The 14,778-nt window shown below is 41.7% G+C and overlaps 1 protein-coding gene across 2 annotated transcripts in view; it reads left to right on the top strand.

The window, feature by feature from the left end:
- Nucleotides 1–12,488, top strand: part of BPIFB1 (BPI fold containing family B member 1) — a 33,644-nt gene extending 21,156 nt beyond the window's left edge. The window contains exons 9-16 of one of the 2 annotated variants that reach the window (XM_007474381.3): nt 61–246; nt 3,085–3,138; nt 5,504–5,662; nt 7,228–7,295; nt 7,648–7,693; nt 9,533–9,596; nt 10,503–10,579; nt 12,269–12,488. In XM_007474381.3, coding sequence (XP_007474443.1) covers nt 61–246; nt 3,085–3,138; nt 5,504–5,662; nt 7,228–7,295; nt 7,648–7,693; nt 9,533–9,596; nt 10,503–10,579; nt 12,269–12,301 — 687 coding nt within the window. In that variant the 3' untranslated portion in view covers nt 12,302–12,488. Of the gene's footprint in view, nt 1–60; nt 247–3,084; nt 3,139–5,503; nt 5,663–7,227; nt 7,296–7,647; nt 7,694–9,450; nt 9,597–10,502; nt 10,580–12,268 lie in introns of those variants that run through there. The other variant, XM_056811939.1, reaches the window with a different exon arrangement.
- The last annotated feature ends 2,290 nt before the right edge of the window (nt 12,489–14,778 follow it).

Genomic DNA, 14,778 nt, shown 5'->3' with positions numbered 1-14,778 from the left:
TGGAAGAGGCCTCACACCTGAAATCCTCTTACATCTTCCTTTTTCCCATCTATCTCCCAGGCGAAGCTTCTGGGCCCAGGAGGAAAGCTGATTAAGGTTTTCAATGAGTCCAAATCAGAGGTCTCTCAGAAAATACCTAAAGTGGGCGCCTTTGACTTCAGTTTCGTCATAAGACAGGATGTGGTGAATGCCATCTTTGAGGCACTGCTGCCTCCTGAGGAGCTAATGGTTCTTCTAGACACTGTGGTAAGGAAGTCCAACCTTATGTCTACGAGGTATGGGTAGAATCACAGCCCCTCAGAACTTGAAGAGACTCAGTTCAATTCCCCAACTAGTAGAAGAAAGGAAACAAGTATTTATTAAGCACCTACTCAGTGCTTTACAAATATTATCTTATTTGATCCTCACATCAAGCCTGGGAGGTAGAGACTATTAATCCCACTTGCTACTTGAAGAAACTAAAGCAAGCAGGTTTAATGACTTGCTCAAGGTCACACAGCTAGTATCTGAGACAAGATTTGAACATGGATCTTCCCAACTTCAGGGTCAGCTGTATCTATCCACTGATACAACTAATTGCCTTTTTTTTTTTTAAATCCCCACCCCCAGCTAAACTTGAAGAACAGAAAAATCTCCTAAACTATCTCATCCATCCTTCACCTAATCTCTACCCACTCAGCCATTGTCCTAATTCAGGCCCTCTTCACCTCTCACCTGAAGTACAACATTCCTGACTTTTTCTTGAATTCATATTCCACCCATTTACCAAAGTGATTTTTCTGAAAGCAAAGGTTTCCAGCCATGTTATTCTGCTACTCAAGAAGTTTCAATGGTTCCCTCTGGCCTCTAGGATGAACATGGAACTCTTCTGGTTGACATTTAAAACCCTAGACAGTCTGACTCCAATCTACCTTATCTAGTCTTATTGTCCAGCCAAATTTGACCATTTGCAGTGGGTTATTTTCATCTCTTGTTACTATGCCTCTGCGAAGGTAGCCCCCAATGGCCAGAGGTCCACCTTAGTTACCCCAGGATTTGAATTGAGGAAGATTAGCCCAGCACTCTATCTACTGCATCGCCTAGCTGCGGACCAACAAACCTAACTCCATCTTGTTGTCAACAGCTGGGCACAATGAAACAGATGGATTCTGGCCACTGTGACCCCTTAGACTATTGGGGATGAGAATTGAACTTAGAGAATCTTAAAGCTAGAGGGGATCTTAGAGACAACCTAGTTCAATGTCTTCACTTTACAGAGGGAGAACCTAAGTTCTGCAAGAGAGAAACTTGCCCAAGAAAATACAGTGTCAGTGAATGACAGCATGAATCCAAGTAGGTTTTCAATAGCTAAAAATAAAGCTATAGGGACCCAGGACCTAATTATCCCACTTGCCACAGTGGCTATTCAAGCCTTCTCATCCCTCTTCAAGCTTCTTACATTTCCTGCCCAACCTCCCAGGTAAGGAGTTCACCACATACTTCACCAAAAAAATCCTGAGACCATTTGCCAAGAGCTCCCTTTTATCTCTTATTTTCCTCTCTCACCCCTCTTTCCCCCACAGCCACCTCCTCCCCAACACACACACACACACACACACACACACACACACATTCAATTCTAATTTTTCTTCTGAGGTATATCCTTTAACACCAGTTGTCTTTTGGAAATCTTGAACCAAGTATGTCCCAGATCAACTCAACCAGTACAAAACAGAACACATCATCCTTCCTTCTAATTCTTCCCTTCTTTCAAACTTACCTATAATAGTCTGGAGCTTTTTTATCCTTCTAGAAACCCAGACTTACAACTTTGGTATTATCCTCAATTCTTCAATCTCACTCCCCTATACAGTATAGCCAATTCACTGCCAAATCTTGTTATTTCTACCTTTCCAGCTTTTTCTCATCCAAGCTTCCTTTTCTTCATTCATATAGCCTCCATCATGATAAAGACCCTCATTATTTCCCACCTAGATTACTGTAATAGAATTCTAATTGGTCTCACATTTCAAATATCTTCCACTGCAGGCCATCTTCTCCTTAGCTAGCAATGCGATTGTCCTGAAATGTTAACCATATCATTCTTCTACTCAATAAACTCCAGTCTTCTGTTTGGCATCTAAAGCTCTTTGAGACCACATCACTTCCTTTCTTTCCACTCTTGAATACCACTCCTTCTTTCACCTGAGTCTCCTTTACACATAGCTTCTCTCTGTATACTCCCATGATCCAGCCACAGTACCCAACTTGCTAGACTTCACACTCCTAATTCCTGTGTCTGTGCTTTTTGCATTGGCTGTTCCTCATATTTTGGATGCTCTCCCACTTTAATCCGCCCCCCCTTTTCCTGCCATTTCCCTGGCTTCCTTTAAGAATCAACTCAAATCCCAGATTCAGCAAAGATGTCTTTCCCAATCTCCTCGGCATGGCTAGTTTCTCACCCTCTAAGATTGCCTGCTATCTTCTCTGTCTATGGATCGTCCATAGTACTTACTTATGTCCATGCTATCTCCATCATTATAATGTGAGCTCCTTGGGAGCAAGGATTGTTGTTTTGTCTCTCTCTGTCTCCTTGGAACTTGGTACGGAGCTCTACACCTACCAAATATCAAATAAATTCTTGCTGAGGTCTAACTGGTGGGATGCAAAGAAAGAGCTGGGACTTCACAGTTGTGCCTTGGCACAACTCACATGGCAGTGTGAGCCATGGAGGGTATTCATGTTCATATGTGGTTTGAATTGGACAGCCTTTGAGCTGCCTTTTCTTATCCTGTGATTTACTTCTAGCTTCAAGAATAGGGAACTATCCAGAACAACATCTCTCTGATCTCATTGGTTGAATAGTGGAAAAACTGATTTTCCATTATCTGTTTTCCATTTCTATTCCTTTCAATTCATCAGTTAATTAGTTATTGCCATAATTTTGAGTATTAGAAGGCACCTTAATGAATCTCACTCCCATTGTATAGACGAGTGAATTGAGTCCCAGAGAGGGGAAAGGGCTTACCTAAGTCACACAGTCAGTAAAGCAATTTTCTAGTATCACTCAGTCTCTAACTAGTTTTGATGTCTTTTTATCCTTAGCTTCCTGAGATTGCCCGTCAATTGAAATCAGTTCTCAATAAGATCAACCCAACGGTTAGTGTCTTCTCCATTTTATTTTCCACATTCCTTAAGGAAAGTGTCAGTGTGTAGTTTCTCTAGAAGGGGTGTCAAGGGTCAAACTAGCTGTCCTTATCTAAGAAATCCTTCTGATGGGTTGGTTGTCTGCTGCCCCCATTCTCTAAACTCAGTATCTCCATAGCTTTAGCCTCCTCTATAGAAGCACTGCTGTCCATCAACACTTTCAAGGGAATAGGCATTGCCTTTGAAGACACAGAAAAATGGCTCATAAATGGAGCAGACCTAAAACAGCTTAACCTATGCCGACATAGATGAACCCAAACTGGGGGTGTTTCGCTAAGGTGGGAACAAAAAGTAAGCAAGTTTGGGAAGACCGGAGAAACTTGATCATGTCCAGTCTCTGAAGGGCTGTGAAGGAGCAGGTTTGCACTGAGTATGGGTGGAACTAGGAGTGGGACAATTGGCAAAAGTGACATGGGGCAACAGATATTGGCTCCAAACATTGAAACACTTTCCTTAAGGTAACCTTGGGAAGTTAAGTAGTACAAACAAACTATCATCCCCATTTTACAGTTGAGAAGAAAAATGAGGCTCAGATAAGAGTGGGGGGGGGGGTGACTTGTCCTAAGTCATATTATAACTAGCATTTCTTTAGCTCTTAGCTAATATTAAAATGGTTGTTCCATTCTGGAAAAGCCCAGGCTTCCTGATTGCAAGTCCACAGTTCTTTCTACTCTATTGTGATGCTGGAGCTTGTATAGATGATAGACTGAGGAACTAAGGAAAAACAATTCCTGGAATGAATAAGTTAGAGAAAAATAAATTGGGTTTAAATCCAGCTTTTCGCTTCCCCTTTAAAAAAAATACAAAACAGGAACCCTCATCATCTAGGTAATTGTTATCTTAGAGGACTCAAGCCTAGCTTAAGTGTATGGTCGCAATTCAAGTCCAATCTCCATTAATAATGAAATGGAAGAGGTCTCTGTAGAACAGGGTAATTCAGGGGACCACCTAGCATAGAAAGAGCTCTCTCTGTGAAAAGTGGATTTGGAGTCCCCTTTTTCTTTCCTTATATTCTGGAGTTGAGGGACCATATACAAAATTTTGTTTCCTCTGGGAAACCATCTTTGTGAACACAGATCTTTCCATCCAGATGAAGGATTCAGATTGAAAAAGTAACAGGGTTTGAAATAAGGCCAACTTTGCATCAGTTGTTTTTGTTTTTTAACTAGGATTATAGAGTTTAATCTTGGAAGAACCCCTAAAACATAGAATAACAGTACTAGTAGGGATTGTAGAGATCATATAATCCCACCTTTCATTTTACATTTGAAAAAACTGAGGCCAAAGGAGGGGGGAATGACTTGCTCAGGGTAACAAATGGAGAGTTGACATTCAAGCTCATTTCCTCCAATTCCAAACTAAGGGCACTTTCCATTAGAAATCAGCTTAATTTTTATTTGTTTTGTCACTTTTTTCTCTCCTGGAAACTAAGGAGAATAGAAAAATGCACTCAGTCAGGGTTTCCATATGGGAGAGCAGTAGTTAATTAAGTTTTGCCTTTAAAAATGGTTTTTGGGTTATCTGCCAGGGAAAGAAGAGGTAGAGGGAATATCTACGGCTCTTCCCACTGTACATTTATGTAATAAATCAAGGGTTAGCTATATTTCCCAATGTTGTTGTTCAGTAATTTCAGTCATATCTGATTCATTGTGATCCCATCTGGGTTTTTCTTGGCTAAGACATTGGAGCAGTTTGCCCCAATTCCTTCTCTACCCCATTTTATCCAGGAGAAACTGAGAAAAACAGGGTAAACTGACTTGCCCATGGTCACATAAGCTATTAAATGTCTGATGCTAGATTTGAACTCACTCCAAATCCAATGCTCCCGATTCCAAATCCAGTGTTCTATCCACTGTGCCACCTAGCTGTCCTTATATTTCCCTACAGCCAGTGCCCTACATTTTTCAATTCCTCTTGTCTTTGACACACACCATGATTTTCCCCTGCTTGCTTCAAATGATCCAGGTCCTGGAACTATCCATCTCTAGGATATAGAATCACAAAATTTGGGTCATTTATCCTTACGAAATCTTACTCTGAATTTTACTTTCCCTACCTGCAAAATGGAAATGTTCACATCCCTACCCTGCATTCTTCATCAAGTGACTATGAAGATCTAATGAGAGAAATTTTTAGGAAAGTTAAATTGCTTCCATATGACCTTAGGCAAGTCACTTTTCTTCTGGGTCTTAATTGACTCATCTATAAAATGGGGGATAATAAATCTACATGCTACATGCCTTTCAGAATTGTTGTGGGAAAGGGCTGTAGAAACTGAAAAGATTCTAGATGTACATGAATTATTATCATTCTTCAGGCTCATGGACAGCTGGAGTCAACTCAGATTGTGAAGCTCTTAAACCAGGAGTTTCCACAGATCATCCTGAAACCTGGCAGTGTCAAGTTATCCCAACTGGTTGTGTTCGAGGTGTTTCCTAACAACAGAGAAAATGTGCCTCTTTTCACTCTGGCCATTGTAAGTAATGTGACCAACAGCCATGATGATCCCTCATGTCAGTCAAGTCTTTCATGGAATTTTAGCACCATCAGGCAAGGAAGGAACCTTTGTACAGAGAACAGAGAATGATAGAGCAAGAAGGGACATTTATGATATAATAATCATAGAGCTCAATCTAGAAAGAGATCTTAATAGCCTTAGAAACTTGGAAGAATGGAAACAGCAATTGGAACACGGGGCACAGTGACAGAATAAGAAGGAACATTTAGAACATAGAATCAAAGAGCTAGAGTTAGAAAGGGTGCTTAGAAGCCATCTAGTTCAACCCTCTGATTTTATAGATCAGGAAACTGAGACCCAAGGAAGCTTGGTGACTCCCAGAATCAATCAGGGAAGTAGAGGTGTAAAGGACCTTGGAACATTGACTGAAAATGCTTAGAGAGAGACCTTAGAGGTCAACTAGTCCTCTCCTGCATTTGACAGATGAAATCAAGACAGGAAAAGTCACTCAGGTCACATAGGCAGTAATTAAGTAGTGGAATAAGGATTCAAACTCAGGACCTGATTCAAAACCCCAGACTGCTTCTATTTTGTCATTCTCCAAAATGCCTGGATGACCATTATCTCATATGAAGAGATAGTAGCTTTGCTTAAGCAAAAAGAATTTCATACTGAGAATCAGAAGTTCAGTCATGTCTGACTCTTCATGACCCTATTTGGGATTTTCCTGGCAAAGATAATGAAGTAGTTTGCCGTGTCCTTCTTCAGCTCATTTCACAGATGAGGAAACAGATGCAAACAGGATGAAATGACTTTCCCAGCAACACACAGCTCGTGTTTGAGGTCAGATTTAAACTCGGGAAGATGAGTCTTCCTGACTCCAGACCCAGTGTTCTATCCACTGTGCCACCAAGCAGCTCTGGGAATCAGAAGACTTGGATTCTAATCTTAGCCCTGCCCTCTATGAACTATATGACCTCAGATGAGGACTTGCTAAGAGCTGAGATGCTCTTCAAAGGCCCCTTGGAGGAAAGGGGATTAGACTTAGACCTTTAAGGGTGAGTGAGGTTTGTGCAACAGAAAATGGCCATGGACAACAGAGACCAGAAAGTACAAGATTTATTTGAGGGATTGGAAGGAGACCATTTTGGGGGAGTAGAGGGGTCATGCAGGGCATGTAGTTGGAGATTAGGTAGAAAAAGCAGACTGGGACTAAAATGTGAAGGATCTTGAATACGAGGGTGAGGGACTTTTGTCCCATTGGCAGTGGGAAAGCTAACTCCCCATCTAGAGTGCATGTATTTTGAGCTGTTTCTCCAGAAGGGAAGTCTGAGTAGTATGGTCTGGCTCCACTAAGTTTTCTTTGACCTCTCCCCAATCTTCTGTGTCTGATAGCGCCATTTCACCATCTGGGGCCAGATCAGGAGCTATCTGACTTGGTGCTTGAATGTTTGACCTTTGCCTCAGTCCCTTCTGGAAGTCAACCCCTGCCCCTAAGTCCTTTAAGCTCTTTTTTTTTTTTTAAGTTGCTTTCACTCTAGGTCTCAGACTTTTCAGATCAAATCATGATGACTTTCTTACAGGAAACAAGTTCTGATGGTCAGTTTTTCACTGAAGGGAACAAACTTTTTTTCAACCTCCTAAGAATCAGGTAAAAACATGAAATGCCATTCATCAATTTATTCATCCAACAGACCTTTATTAAGGTACCTTCTCTGTATAAATCACTGAATTTGGTATTGAGGGGCACTGGAAAAAAAAAACAATTTAAACCCTTACCTTCTGTTAGAATTAATGCTAAGTATCAGTTCCAAGGCAGAAGAGTTGTAAGGGCTAGACTATTGGAGTTAAGTGACTTGCCCAAGGTCACACAGATAGAAGGTATCTGAGGCCAGATTTTAACCCATTGAGCCACCTAGCTGCCCCTGGAACACAGGAAATTTCAATAAGTCACACAGTTACTGTGCTCCAACAACATCCTGACCTTGGCTTTTCTGTTACAGCACTGACCGCATCCATCTAATGAACTCATCAACAGGCATGTTCAGTGTAAGTTATTGGTTCTTGACATCTCCATCTGAGAGGGGAGGGAGAGTCTGGGCTGGAGTCGTAGCAAGATGAATACCTTTTCCCTGAAAATGAACTCTTTCAAGAAAAAGGCAAGGGTCTTAATGACTTGTTCACAACCAGCTCTCTCCTAACATCATCATGGCCCAGTCCCTCTGGGACCTGGGGACTAAGCAGCCAGATCAATTCTATTCCAAACCAAGACCCAAGTGCTGACTATGCCCAAATGCTATGAACAGGAGCAAACACAGATATTTTTTCTTGGATGGGGATTCAGGTTTGAATTCTGTAAACCATTGTCTACATTCTTCACTTAAAGTCAAAAACATGGGCCATTGAACCTGGAATGTGTCATAGAGGTCAAGCCTTTATAAGTCTATTCCAGGTCCTGGATGGTCAGCTCAAATAATGGTGACTTTTTGCTTGTGGGAGGTGAGTACTGATGGTCAGTTTTATGCCAAAGGGACTTTTCTCTAGGTCATTGGAGAAGGGTATGGATAGGGGTATAGAGGGGAAGTTAAAGGAGGGAAAAACTGAAACCCTGAGAAAGAAAAACTACTTGCTCAAGGACATACATACCCAAATTAGTCTGCCCACATGTTGGGATTTGAACCCAGAACTCCTCTCTCTCAGTGCACAACTCCTCTCTCCACAACTTTTCCCATCAAGCTGGCTAAATTTGTTCATGTAGATTTGGCTTCAGTGAACTTTGGAGCATCCCTTTCTGGGTCACAATGTCCCCATTGCTAAAATAAGGGAGTTAGACCTCCATATTCTGTTTTTTAACCCTTACCTCTTGACTTGGAATCAATACTGTGTATTGGTTCCAAGGTAGAAGAGTGATAAGGACTGAGCTAGGCAATGAGAGTTAAGTGACTTGCCCAGGGTCACACAGATAAGAAGTGTCTGAGGCAAGATTTGAACGTAGGATCTCCCCTCTCTAGGCCTGACTTGTGATTATCCACTGCTGCCCCTAAATCTCTATATTCTTCATCAAATGTCACTTAGCACTTTGTTTGAATCTCTAATGCACTTATAGATCTCCAAGGGCCCTTCAAGTTCTGACAGTCTGATTCTGAGGACAAGATCATGACTTCAATCCAACAAACATTTAAGTACCTACCATATTTAGGACTATGTGGCTGGCATTAGATTGCCTAAATATGTTAAATGTCACAGTCCCTGCCATTTAAAGAGTTTATTTTATAATATAAAATACATTTATGCATATAATATAGAAGCATAAAATACAATAATACATTTAACACATTATACAGATACACTTTATATTAAAGGGGATACTATATATGTACAAATAAACATGTTACAAAATAGAGCATGACAAAGACAGAAGAGGATCCATTCCAAATGCTATGAGAAAACCGAGGAGAAATTAATCTCCTCCAGCCTTTATGGAGGAAAGGGCACTTAAGTTAGGGTAATCAAGCAAGGCTTCACAGCTTCTTCTTTCGGGCTATGGTCCCACTTCTTATGCCATGTCTATATGCCAAGAACATTACATGGAATGTAAGAAGTTTGGCACAGCCTGTGATGGTGCCATCTTCTGTTCTATTCCTTCTCCTTGTCCTGGGACTACCATTAGGGATTTCCATTTCCAGTCCCCCTAGCAGTAGCAATGTGTCAGCTTTCACATGTGAATGTGATCTTCTCACTTACCCATCAGAGGACGTGGGTTTTCGGCTGCTTCACCTAGCACGCTCCCTCTCCTCTTCCCCCAGAGTCTAGTGAAAAGCCTACAGGTCTATGGAGAAGAATCCCTGAATGGGCAAGACTGTAAGGCCACATTTCTCTTTGTTGCAGCCTGAACTCTTGGGGAAGGTGATCAGTGAACTCTTATTCTCTGTGTTGTTGCCGAACCAGAATGGTAAGCATAGCCATGGAAGGTGGTCAGAGGAGTTACAGCCTGCGATGGTGGAGGTGGTCAGAGAGGGCTTCCTGGAGGAGACAAGAAATTCAGCTAACTGAACTTTGAAAGTTGGGTAGAGTTAGAGAGGAAGTGGGAGCAGTGGGAAGGGAAAAGGCGGAGTGATGACCAAGAGGTGAGAAGGCTTATGTTATAGTTGTGGGTCACTGGGAAGACCAAACTGGGGAACTGGCAAGCAAGTATGGAGGACCCAAGGCTAGAGATAAATTGATGGGAGGTGGTTGGACCAGACTGTGAAGAGCCTTAAATGCTAACCAATACTTACCAGGTACATGTTGTACACAAAACCTTTTTCTAGGTTTTGGGAGAGAGAAATAGCCTCATGGAATTCATAGTTTAACTTGGGATAAAATACAAACATTGTTACAATATTCAATATTTATTATATAAATGCATAATACAGGTTGAAACAAGGTGCTAAGTGGCTCTTGAAGATTATATTGTATGAAATGGAGAAGGGGAAAGGGGAGATCAGAAACTTGTATCTAGAGAATATGCATTTGAGTTGGACTTTAAAGCCAGGCTAGATATCCCACAATGGAAAGAGGGGGAGGAAAGAGATTCCACAAGGAATAGATCAAGGGAGCCATCAAGGGATTTTGAACAGAGGAAATGTATAAAAAGGTGGTACCCTTTTCTTGAGCTGCCCAAAGGCATGAATAGAGAGAGAGAGAGTAGGGTCCTGGGAAAGTAGGTGTTGGGGAGGACCAAACTGGTGGGAGTGAGGATACCATCACTGTGGGACCTGCAGGGTCTGCCCTAAGAAGCTTGGATTACTAAAATGCAAAGAGTAGATAACTAGCAATGGCCCTCTTCTGCCACTCAAACACATGTGCTTTGTTTAAGGTTTATTTAAAAATGGAATTCCCTTGCCCATCATAAAGGAGTCAGGATTTCAACAAGCCAAAGCAATTCCTATTCAGGTGAGTAAGACATTCTGATAGTCCCTGATACTGCTGCCTTATAGAAGCCTCCCTGTAAAAGGGAAAGAATACTGACCTTGGAGGCACAGAGAAAGAAAGACACTTGTCCAAAGTCACAGAGTAAGTTTAACTGAGATTAGAACCTAGTGTCCTGAACTATCAAATCAAATCAATCAGGAAACATTTATTAAACACTTAGTCTACTAAGAACTGAAGATATAAGTACAAAGATAGGTCTTGCCATAAAGGAGTTTATAATATAATGGGAGGAGATGATAATGATAAAAATAGTTAACAATTATTTAGCACCTACTATGTGCCAGGCACTGTAATAAATTCTTTACAATCACTTAACCCTTTTGATCATCATGACAACACTGAGAGGTAGATACTATTATTATCCCCATTTTACAAATGAGAAAACTGAGGCAAATACAGGTTAAGTGATTGCCCAGAGTTACAGAGCTAGTAAGCATCTGAGGCTGGATTTGAAATCAGATTTTTCTGACTACAGGCCCAATACTCTATCCACTGTACCACCTAGATGCCTCCAGATAATACACAAGAAAACCTGAAAAGTAAGGGGTGACCTCAGAGGGGAACAGTGGAGAAGGCACCAGGTGTAGGGACATGATGGCTGAGTTCCAGACAAGTACATAAGCCATTGTATAGCTGTTGTGAAATGTGGAGAAAAACTTTGCTGCACGCACCTCCTTCAGAAACAGAAGATCTGAAGCCCGAGGTCTATCATCTAGTCAGAGGGTCCAATTAGAACATCAAAGGGTCTCGAAGAGATGTGAGAACCAGGCAGACTCAGTCTAACAGGATAATGGTGAATTCTGGGTAACTGGAATCCCATTTTCTTTCCCTTGAACCATCTGCTGCCTTGCGTAAAGTCTGGAGAGATTTCGACCCTTTAGCACAAATGCGCATCACATACACATACCCCACCCCCTCCTCCAACACCAATACTCCAAGATCCATCATGACAAATCAGAGAGAGATGTACATTTCGGCTGCCAGGACAACTCAAGGGGAAATTAAAGCAGTGGCATGGTCTCAGATCTCTCTCTTTGCCATTGCCCTAGAGACCAAACTGACTATCCATCAGGTCTTAGTTACTGATCCTGCTCTGTCTTTAGGAGCATCATTCACCTCTGCGGAGGCTTGTAGCCATCAGCCTTCAACTCAAGCCACTTTTCCAGCTCACAAAAATTCAGTCCTTCTACCAGTATTATTTGAGGGAAGGTATCAGTAGGAATGGGGTTTTGAAGTAGGCAGTCTGGTGCAATTGCAAGAATTCTGGTCTTGAGATTAGAGGATTTAGATTTGAACCCATACTTTACTGCTTAATAAATTAAAGAACAGAGTCTAGATTATTGCTAAAATCCCTTCCTTCTCTTAATCTTTGGGTTTACCAGCTCCAAAAGATTAGCTACAGGCTAGGTGACCACCCATGTCTGCCATTCAAGGATGAGTCGAGATGGTTCAGAGAGAGTCCAGAAGCTGGCTGCCAGGTTATTACTTGGTTTTAGCCATAGTAATTCTTGTTGACAATCTACTAAAACACAAAGGGTTATGATTTGTGCAGATGTAGCAGATGGTCCCACCAATGAACTCATAGGTCTCTGCTCTATGTGGCAGACAGTCGCCTCATCCAGGACTCTGGTTTGATTTCTCGTTTTCTAGGGTGCACTCCTGATCATCCCAGCCAAATCCTAGGCTATCTGCCACACCTGGCTCAGCAGACCCATCGGTAAAGGGAAGTCAGAGAATACAAAGATGATGGAGGAAGAGAGATTGCCAACTTTGTTCCTAAATCCGACTTGAGAGGAGCTGAGAGTGGGAGAACATGAGAGTTTTCCAGTCTGTAGATGTTCTAACATCAATAAACATATCTATCCCTGCACTTGCATCATTGTTCAACTTTTCCCCAGGGAGACAGGAGGGCCTGGGGGGGTCAGGATCAGTGTACCTGGCTTATCCACACCCAGCTCTCTGAGTCTATCTTTGCTGCTGGTGTTGGGGTGATCTCTGAATGAGAAAAACAGGTTGTTGATGTTGACAGAACAGTGTCCCAGAGAGTGCACTGAATTGACAATCGCAAGGAGCATGGGGGCTTGTTCTCACTCTTCCACCAACTGGATGACCTTGAACAAATCATTTAACAATCCTGAGTCTCTAGAAAAATGAAGGCACTGAACTAGATGAACTTTGAGGTCCCTTCTAATGGTAGCATTCTAAATTGGGGTTCTACAGTCTTTGGCATAACGGCCACCTCTGACATTTGGGATTCTGGGACTATTTTAGCCATTTCAGGTTTTTGATTGAACCCAAACCAGCCAACTATTCTTTCAACCTAACATTGTTTATTAAAAACACTAAAGTATAAAAACAAACAGCTTTAAATATCATCTTTTCTTTTTGAGAGTTGATACACATAAAAGTTAATCACAAATTTTAGCTATGTATTAAGGTTAACTATATAGTTAATTATATGACACAAACCCTGCTCTATATAGAAGCTATAATAGTCTTTTTCCTCCTCCCCTTAGGGTTTCTGCAATCTTTCTTGCATGAGTGTGCATCATACACCCACAGAAGCATGTTTCTACATCTCTTGAAATGAAAGCACAAAGAACTAGGAATTTTTGCCTCTGGACAAGAAGTACAGAAGGTGTCTTCAGTTGAGAAGGCACAGGACACCCCCTGCCATGCAGGGTGAGGAAGAATTTTTCCTGGGAAGATAGTCAGATAACTTCTAGAGTTACAAACATCCTTGTTGAGTAGTTAAGTCATCAGAGGCTCTGTGTGTGTGTGTGTATGTGTGTGTGTGTGTGTGTGTGTGTATGCAGGCCATATGCCTCACCCACCCCTCACCCCCACTGCCATGTTGGCAAAGAGGCAATATGCCAAATACTTATCTTTCCTTCTTCCTGTTAGTGATGAATGAGACCCAACAGAGGGCAAAGGGGAGGAGAGGTGGCAAAGATTCAATCTTATTTTGCTGAAGTACAAAGACAGTTCCATTTGGAGCTTATGTTAACATTCCTAATCAGGGGCCAAATGAATGTGTGCCCACATGGTATCAGGGGCACCAAGTACGAGGGAGGGAGCTGTGGGTAGCAGTAAGGAGAGCTCCATTACTAGGCCATATGTAAGAACATAAGATCTGTAGGGGGGCAGATCTATTCTACCAACTATGTTGACTATGAGGGGGCAGATCTATTCTGCACAAATTATGCCAGTTGTAGGGTGGCATACCCTCCTAGAAAACTCTGAGATACCAAAGAAAGGTGGGCCCATGCCAGCTTGGTTATGAATAGGTTTAGGTTTATAAGAGTTAATTGAGAGAGCTCACTCACAAAGGACCAATCCTGGGGGTGCCAGAAGACGAAGAAATATGGAGGATCCCCACACCACCCCACGACCAGGTCAGATAATTATATAGAAACAGAACAAAGAAAGCATAGTGCCGGGGATGGCCCGGGGTCATGTGTAATTTTTCCCATGGGATAGTTGGAGTTTTTTCTGTTATTTTCATTTACTCAAGGTAGTTTACATTCTCTATAGAATTACAGGTCACTTTCTTATCATACCTGCTACCATATACCATTTGTGCCCAGAGTGATATGGGACTTCATTCCCCTTTCCACTCCTACACCCCACTCCCACTTTTCTCTTTTATTTGTTTTTTTTTTTCCTATTAGAATGTAAACTCCCTGAGGGAAGGGACTGGGGAAAAGTTTTCTGTCTCTGTATTCCCAGTACTTAGTCCAATGCCTAGAACATACTAGGTACTGACTTAATGCTTGTTGACTTCATTTGTTGGAAACAAAAAGGTTAGGGTTCTCTGTAGACTAGTCTTGAAATCCATATGCCAAATGAAGCCCTCCTTCCACCAAAGAACATTGTTTTCTCATTCTGTGAAGGGAAAAGGTGGATCTGTCTGCTCTCTTCCATCCATTTTTATGCTGGCTGAATTAAAACAAGAAAACAAAACTGTCATTTGACTGATCACAGATGTCTATCAAACAATTAAAGACAACTTTTCTGGTAATATGCAGCTCAGCCAACTAACTAATCAATATACATTTATTAAGCACCTACTATGTGCCAGGCACTGTGCCAAGTTCAGTAACAGTTGTAGAAAGGGGAGCAATATAAAGTTTCCTCTCCTTATTGTTTTTTATGTCTCA

This window comes from Monodelphis domestica, chromosome 1 (assembly GCF_027887165.1).
Source record: "Monodelphis domestica isolate mMonDom1 chromosome 1, mMonDom1.pri, whole genome shotgun sequence".
Taxonomy (NCBI): Eukaryota; Metazoa; Chordata; class Mammalia; order Didelphimorphia; family Didelphidae; genus Monodelphis; species Monodelphis domestica.
Note: the sequence above shows the minus strand (reverse complement) of the source record. Positions and strands in the feature narration are given on the sequence as shown.